An 8,125-nucleotide genomic window follows, 5' to 3' on the forward strand; every position below is an offset into this window, starting at 1 on the left:
CGGTAGGTGGTTAGGTAATTTGTTTATGTATATATAATTAAAGGGGCTAAGAGGAGGCGTGGCTTACGTATAGCTGTCGTGGAGTCGGTCGTTCTTCCGGCTTCTTCAAGAGGCACTTTGCAACAAAGTCGTCTAATATCTTGGGAAAGGCATCGCTCTTGGGAAGTTTGGGGGCTGGCTCGTGAACAATCTGCTGAAGTAGGTCGAGAATACCCATAGGTCCCGCGCTCGCTCTGTCTCCCGCGGAGGTATCAGACGTGTCGAACGGGAATCTTCCAACCGCGAGTTCCATGACCGTCAAACCGGCACTCCAGACGTCAGACCGTACGGAATATGCGCCGCCCTGAATACGCTCTGGTGCCATGTAAGTCGACGTGCCGACAAAGGTATCTGCTATCGAATTTACTGTTTCTGTCGCAACACCAAAGTCACATAGCTTGATGCTGCCTCTTGAATTCACTAGAACGTTTGACGGCTTGATATCCCGGTGCATGATTCGGTGGGCTTCGTATAGGTAGACAAGGCCAGCAAAGATGGATTCAGTAATCTTGCCCAGCACATCAACTCTGACGGGGCCAAAGTTCTTCGAGATGTGATCTAGAGACCTGTCCAGCTTGTGTAAGTAGTGTGTATGCATACGTCTGGTGGTGAGGGGGAGGGTTCTTACCCGCAGTCCATGTACTCCATGCAAAGTACGATATCTCTGGCTTCGTTCTGGAAGGCTCCGTAGAATGTGACGATCTGGGCCGAATTGCAGTCGTGGCCGACCTGGAGCTCTCTGAGGATCTGCTTTCTTACGTTCTCCTTTGCATCGACTCTAATGATCTATTTAATCAAGATTAGAACCAAGCCCGAAGAAAAAGAGAGAGGCACTCAAGCAAGCCTACCTTCCTGGCCATGACGACCTTCGTCGACGCGTGCATGACTTTGCTGACGGTCCCTCCATTCCCAGCACCCAGCTCCTTGAGCACTATCAGGTCTTCGCTCCGCAGGTCGAGCTTGAACTCCAAGCCGATCTCTAGGGTGTCCGTCCTGTTGGCGTCTGTGTTCCCGATAGCTCCTGGGATCTGAGCATCACCGTCAGAGGGCTTCAGGCCAGCCTTTGGAGCGGCCGAATTGAGAGCAAGCCCCTTGACATTCTTTCGTTTCAGCGAGCGGGCCTTGAAAGCATCCGCCATAGTGGCCGAGGTTGGAGACTCTGCTCCAAACACAGGGGGGAGGGAAAAAAACCGACGAGGGTAGACGAAGTGCAGCAGAAGGCCTGCTCAGAGCGTGTTACTGTCTTTCTCTCTATTCCTATTGTCTTTTTGTTATGTATTATCGGGTGGAGATATCGGTCGAAGGTCAGGCCGGGTGTTAGGTGGCACCGCGAGGGAGGTTCCACCAACCCGAACGGCAGTGAGAGAGAGGCGACGGTATCAAGCTGATGTAGAACTGAAGCAGTCTTGCAGTCGTAGGAAGAGTGAAGGTCGACTGAGTGCTGAATGCGTTTTGTTTACCTGGGTTGAATCAGCCATACAAGTCCACTCCCGCAGTGAGATAACTAGTCAAAACACCAAGGGGCACCCAGTGAGAGATAGAGAGAAGGGAAGCCCTCCTATAGACCCTGACTAGAGAGAGACGCCTTGCTATTCTCCTTACCTGGCCGTTTGCTGGCTGCTGGCTGCTGGTTGCCGGCCTTCTCTGGGTTGTATTGGACGGTGGGATAAGATGAAGGTGTCCACCTACACAGCCAATCGACGCCAACAAGAGACGAATCGCAAGCCTCTCACCCAAGAACAGAAGCCCTGACGGTCTCTTGTATCCCTTTATATCAATACAGACAAAGGGGCTACTGGAGGGAAAAAGAGAGATGATGATGTTTTCTACAAAAAGATGTTACATCCCAACTCTTCAGATAAAAAAACACTAATACTACGGCGAACAAGGGGATAAGCAAGGCCCTGCAACCACTGCCGGTCCCTCACGCCGTGACTGTGGCTGTGGGCGGTTAGCGAGCTCTCCTTGGGGGCCGTCCGTCTGTTTCAGATCTCTTCTCCTTGTTTCTTCTTCTTCGTCTTCGTCGTCTTCTTATTATCTTCTATATAAAAAAAAGCCCCGACTTGCTCCTATTGATAGCGCGTTTCGTCTTGCTTAGGTAAGAAGTAACGTGATATTCGTCTATCGCTTAGTCTAGACGCCAGACGCGGCGCTTAGAGAGGTCGTCCCCTTTAGGACTAGCGTCTTCCTTTGCGCCAAAAGAAAGCTTGCAAAGGGGAGTTTTCTTTCTCTCTCTATCAAGTCTATTTCTTTCTCTCTCTCTCTCTGATTGTCATTGTCACCATCGTGTTGATAGGTGTCCTCCTCTGTGTCCTCTGTAAGCGCCTGTTTTGCGACCAGTGGCGACTCTCACATAAGACGGGATAACAAGTTTTACACGATGAGCACTCACGACCTCCTGCAGACGGAAGCTGTCCTTGACGATGAGGAAGACGAGTCCTTTGGCGAGGAGGGCGGACAAGACAAGGGGCAGGAGGAGAACGGTCACTACGATGACTCTAGTGACGAGGAACTAGATGACGAGGACGAGGACGCCGTTCGCGCGGTAAGGGCGTTGAGTCTGTGTCTACCTTGCGGGTATCAGCAAAGCTAATAGACATGTCTAGGTCCGGGAAGGGTTTATCGTCGATGAGGATGAAGAGGACGAAGAGCGGACGGCCAGACGACGGGATAAGAAGAAGCGTCGAAGGGCGGAGCGCATCGAGGAAGAAGAGCTGCTCGACGAGGATGACCTCTACTTGATCAGAGAGAACAATCCAGACTTTGAACTCCCAATGCAGAATGAGGTATGCCTCTCCCTTATACTCCGACTCGGGTGTGGTGATGCTGACAGCTTCATAGTCCAAGTTTAAGCGTCTAAAGCGCGGACACAAAGTCGGGCGGGAACAACCGCAAGGAATCAACGACATCTTCAATTCGGATGAAGAGGAAGAGGCAGACGCTTATGGGCACGGTCGAGGCCGAAGGAACATGCACGATGACCTCGACGACTTCATCGAGAAGGATGTTTTCTCCGACGAAGACGAGCGGCAGCAAGAAGACGAGGAGATCGCACGTCCAGCCAGAAAAGGTCTTTCCGGTTTCGCCGTGACTGAAGCGACCGGACTTGATGAAGCTGCTCTCGAGGATATGCGCATGGCTTTCGGCGACGGAAACGACTACTTGTTTGCTCTCGAGATGGAAGACGAGGAGGAAGAGCAGCAAGAAGACGAGGAGAAGCAGCTGGACCTCAAGGACGTCTTTGAGCCCTCACAGCTCGCCGAAAAGATGATGACGGACGAGGACAACATCATACGTTCGACCGACGAACCCGAGCGGTATCAGATCGCCAGAAAGCCCTACCAGCATGTCATCTTGACAGAAGAGCAGTTCAGGGAAGAGGCTGTCTGGATATCGAATCTGATGCTGTTAAAAAAGAGGCTCAATTCAGATCTACATGAGCCCTTCCAACGGGCCGTCGCCAAAGTTCTCGAATTCATGGTCACGGACGACTGGGAAGTGCCCTTCATCTTCCAGCACCGGAAGGACTACCTCATCCACGCCGTTAAGATCCCCATTCCTGACGGCGGAACGAACCCCGATGGAGGGAAATATATCGTTGAGGCTGAAAAGCTTCTAAGTATGATCGATTTATGGGATATCTTTGAATACGACCTCAAGTTCCGCGCCCTCATCGATAAACGGAACACCCTCCAGACCACATACGATAACCTGCAGACGATCTCTAACGTCAAGGACAAAATGTTTGAGGAGATGCTTCCCGCAGCTGTCACCATGGAGGAATTACAAGACGTCCAGGACTATCTCTACTTCCAGTACTCCACCGAGCTCAAAGATATTGCGCTCTTCAACAGCAGCAATAATGAAGGAGAAAACGGCATCACTTCCCAGCGCCGGAAGGCTTCAACAAAATCATTTTTCGAACGGGTTCGCAATAGCCGTGCATATGGACTGGTTCGCGCCTTTGGCATCACTCCTGATGCCTTCGCACAAAACGCTATGAAGACTGGCCGCCGGCAATATATAGACGATGCAACTGAAAAGCCTGGCGATATGGCAGATAACCTTCTTGACTCTAACTTCACCAACGCAAGCCACGCCATGAAAGCTGCTCGAACCATGTTTGCAGAGGAACTTACCGTGAGCCCCAGAGTCCGAAAAGTCATGAGACAGGCGTTCTACATGAGTGGTGTAATTGAGTGCTATCGAACGGAGAAAGGCCTAAAGAAGATTGACGAGCATCATCCGTACTATGAGTTCAAATATCTCCGTGATCAACAACTTTCAGATATTGCACGTCGCCCTGAGCTCTTCTTACGGATGCTCAAGGCCGAGGAGGAAGGTCTTGTAGATATCAAAGTTCACTTTAAGAACTTTAAGTCATTCAAGGAGCGCCTATATCCCGACATCCAGTCCGACAACTTCAGTGAGATTGCGGATGCTTGGAACAAGGAGCGAAAGGACGTCCTGGACCTAGCTCTCAACAAACTGGAGAAGATCATGAGCAAGGGAGTCAAGGAGAATATGCGGACGGAGTGTGAGAACCACGTCGCGCGCGAATGTCGAGAAGTCTTCTCACAGAGACTCGATCAAGCCCCTTACAAACCCAAGGGAATGATCCTAGGTACCATCCCTCGAGTCCTCTCTCTTACTAACGGATCGGGAGTTGTTGGGAAAGATCCTATCTACTGGACGTGGGTCGAAGAGGACGGACGAGTATTAGAACACGGGAAATTCGTTGACCTCGCCCTTGGTGACTCCGACCGTATGATAGCCGACGGCAAGGATGTGGAGGCGTTCGTTGAACTTGTTGAGCGCCGGAAACCTGATGTCATCGGTGTATCGGGACAGTCTCCCGAAACCAGAAAACTGCATAAACAGCTATCAGAGCTCGTCCAAGCGAAGGACCTACGCGGTGCTTTCTACACTGATGACCGAGATGAGGAAGTCAGCGATATCTTGGAGGTTGTCATCGTTAACGATGAGGTTGCCAGGCTTTACCAGACGAGCCGCAGAGCTGAGATGGATCACCCAGGCTTCAGCCCCCTGAGCCGATACTGCGTTGCCCTAGCAAAGTATCTCCAGAACCCAATGAAGGAGTATGCCTCGCTGGGCAGGGACGTTGTGTCTATCCAATTCAGGCCCGGCCAGCAGCTCATTCCCCAGGACAAGCTATTAAAGCAGTTGGAAACCGCTCTTGTGGACATGGTTAACCTGGTCGGCGTCGATATCAACGAAGCTGTCAGCGATGTCTCGTCAGCGAACCTTCTTACATACATCAGTGGCCTCGGTCCCCGAAAGGCGTCTCAACTCCTGAAAGTTATCAACATGAACGGCGGCGTGGTTAATAGCCGTATGGAACTCTTGGGAGTAAATGCGCAGTACCCAGCCATGGGTGTCAAAGTCTGGAACAACTGCGCCAGTTTCCTCTACATTGACTATGATAACGCAGACCCTGACACTGACTATCTCGATAATACTCGTGTGCACCCCGAAGACTACGATATCGGCAGGAAGATTGCAGCGGATGCCCTCGAACTTGATGAGGAAGATATCAAGGCAGAGACAGATGAGAACGGACAAGGTGCTATTGTTCGGAAGCTTATCAAGGAGGATGCACAGGATAAAGTAAACGACCTGTTGCTAGAAGAGTATGCCGAGCAACTGGAGAACAATCTTAACCAGCGCAAGAGAGCCACTCTCGAGACCATCCGTGCAGAGCTGCAGCAACCCTACGAGGAGCTCCGCAAGCAGTTCGTCTTCCTTGGCACCGATGCCATCTTCACGATGTTTACAGGTGAAACCGCCGAGTCTTTGGCTCAGGGCATGATCGTACCTATTACCATCAAACGTATCTCTGATGATCATATTGACGGCAAGCTTGACTGTGGAATTGACGCCCTCGTCCCAGAGGCGGAAATGACCGATCGATACGATATCCCTATTCGGAGCCTATACTCCCCCCATCAGACGGCTTTGGCGAAGATTCTCTACCTCAACCGAAAGGCGTTTGTTGCCAATGTGTCTCTCCGTGAAGACCAGGTAACCAAGCCCTACCGTCGACAGCTGGACCACATGCGCGGCGAATGGGACGAAGACCAGGAGCGTGCCGACCAGGAAGCGATGAAGGAGAAGACCCAGACGGACCAGCGTGTGCTACGTGTCATCAAACACCCTCTCTTCCGCCCGTTTAATGGCAGACAGGCCGAGGAGTTCCTTGCTCCTCAAAGTCGTGGTGATGTAGTGATCCGTCCGTCATCCAAGGGCCACGACCATCTTGCCGTCACCTGGAAGGTAGCCGATGGAGTATATCAGCATATTGATGTTTTGGAGTTGGATAAAGAGAACGAATTCACCGTTGGCAAGATCCTGAAAATTGGCGGTAAATACTCATATTCCGATCTTGACGAGCTGATCGTCAACCATGTCAAGGCAATGGCCAGGAAGGTCGATGATATGATGGTGCATGAGAAGTATCTGAGCGGCACCAAAGAGGCAACAGGTAAGCTTTCATTCTGTTGATGTTGTGAAAAAGCGTATCGAGAGCTAACTATGTCTGTAACAGAGGGCTGGTTAACAACCTACACTACAGCCAATCCTACACGATCAGCTTATGCCTTCTGCCTCGATACCAAGCACCCTGGATACTTCCATCTCTGCTTCAAGGCCGGGTTGAAGGCACCACTGAACAGCTGGCCTGTCAAGGTGATCCCACAAGGCTACGAACTGCAGCGTACTCCATATCCCGACATGAGAGCTCTCTGCAACGGATTCAAGCTCCTCCATGCCAACATGCTGGCTTCACAGCAGCGTCGTGGAAGGTAAACGGACAAATAGCAACCAAACTCACCGTTCGATCTACGCCAATTCATTCCCTTCACGAAAAAAGTCGGCAATTAATGAGACTGGACTCTTTTGATACAACACCACAACTGGAAAAAGCATCTACGAAACTTAAGCCAGCATTTTTTTTCCCCTTTTCATCCTCTTCTTGTCAAGCAAGCCATTATTCCATGTACTTTATCCCCTTCATATCCGGTTTTTCATTACAAAAAACACCCTGTACTGTCTTCCCCCCCCCCCCACCCCCCGGCCTAGACTCTCAGCATAATCCACGATATCTGCCCCTTGTCAAGTCGATATATTCCGTTGTTTATTCCGATGTTCATTCCGACGGCTTGATCTATGCATCCTTCCCATAAGCCCCTTGTCCCATGTCTCGTTATCTTGAACATTTTCTGGCCGGTGGTGGACATTTTAGTCATTTGATGTCGCTTTTGACTCCTTCTCGTATTCGACTTGATACTGGATGCTCAGTGTACAGACAGCGTCGTATTAACTAAACCTCGTTCATCGTAGCTCGAGACGGGGCTATGCTATTCACTTATATTCCTCCGTATATAAATAAGCAATGGATACCGTGAAAAATGTTTATCTTCCTGTCAAGCTGTCTCTCTGCATCCTTCGTGAAATACTACAGACATGGCCACAGAAAAGCCAGCGCCACCGCCAGCATCGGAGGAGGATGAGAAGGTCAAATACCCAACTGGAGGAGCAGCACCTCAGCCCTTCCGGGTGATTCTTCCATGCCATACGCAGGAGATAGTCACGCCGCGGATGGTGCTCGTCCCCATAACATACGAGCATGCCCCGGCGTTGGTTGTGGTGAACGCAAAGCTGATAGACGCCTGGCGGTATGAGATACACGATACATCCCCATAACCAGTTAAGCCAGACAGGTAGGACGACGGCTAACGTGGCAGACAGTAACATTCCGGCAATGCAGCCCATGCTGAAATATCTGGTTTACAACGCCCCAGACGTCGCTGCGATACAGTCATGGATGGACTCCAAGCGGTGTCAGGTGCCTGGATCCGGCGAATTCACGTTCTACTTCGCCGTGACGCTGCGGGAAGAGACCCCGGAAGGAGACGTCAGGCCTGGAAGATTCATAGGCACCGTCGGTATGAACCAGGTCCAGCCTATTCCTAACCTGGGATACTCTATCGACGCCGACCTCTGGGCAAAGGGTACGGCACGGAGGCGCTGCGGCCTTCATGACGCCTGGTGGCTCTGCCTCGCGCGC

General features: G+C 51.2%; 3 protein-coding genes across 3 annotated transcripts in view; 2 read left to right on the top strand and 1 right to left on the bottom strand.

Moving 5' to 3' along the window:
* MCYG_08232 (MAP kinase kinase Ste7) overlaps window positions 1-1,178 on the bottom strand; it is a gene marked incomplete at both ends in the record, with an annotated part of 2,042 nt that extends 864 nt beyond the window's left edge. Inside the window, 3 exons of the mRNA XM_002843103.1 lie at window positions 68-605; window positions 668-825; window positions 888-1,178. Coding sequence (XP_002843149.1) covers window positions 68-605; window positions 668-825; window positions 888-1,178 — 987 coding nt within the window. The remainder of the gene's footprint in view (window positions 1-67; window positions 606-667; window positions 826-887) is intronic.
* A 1,241-nt stretch (window positions 1,179-2,419) lies between these two features.
* On the top strand, window positions 2,420-6,864 carry MCYG_08233 (transcription elongation factor spt6; the record flags this gene model as incomplete). The annotated part of the gene is made up of 4 exons (XM_002843104.1): window positions 2,420-2,584; window positions 2,646-2,825; window positions 2,881-6,541; window positions 6,605-6,864. 4 exons carry the CDS (start codon window positions 2,420-2,422, stop codon window positions 6,862-6,864), a joined length of 4,266 nt encoding a protein of 1,421 aa, XP_002843150.1.
* Window positions 6,865-7,521: 657 nt separating this feature from the next.
* On the top strand, window positions 7,522-7,761 carry MCYG_08234 (uncharacterized protein; the record flags this gene model as incomplete). The annotated part of the gene is made up of 1 exon (XM_002843105.1): window positions 7,522-7,761. The coding sequence occupies one exon, from the start codon at window positions 7,522-7,524 to the stop codon at window positions 7,759-7,761; it is 240 nt and encodes a 79-aa protein (XP_002843151.1).
* Between the last annotated feature and the right edge of the window lie 364 nt (window positions 7,762-8,125).

Source organism: Microsporum canis, genomic scaffold, assembly GCF_000151145.1.
Source record: "Microsporum canis CBS 113480 supercont1.8 genomic scaffold, whole genome shotgun sequence".
NCBI classification, from domain to species: domain Eukaryota; kingdom Fungi; phylum Ascomycota; class Eurotiomycetes; order Onygenales; family Arthrodermataceae; genus Microsporum; species Microsporum canis.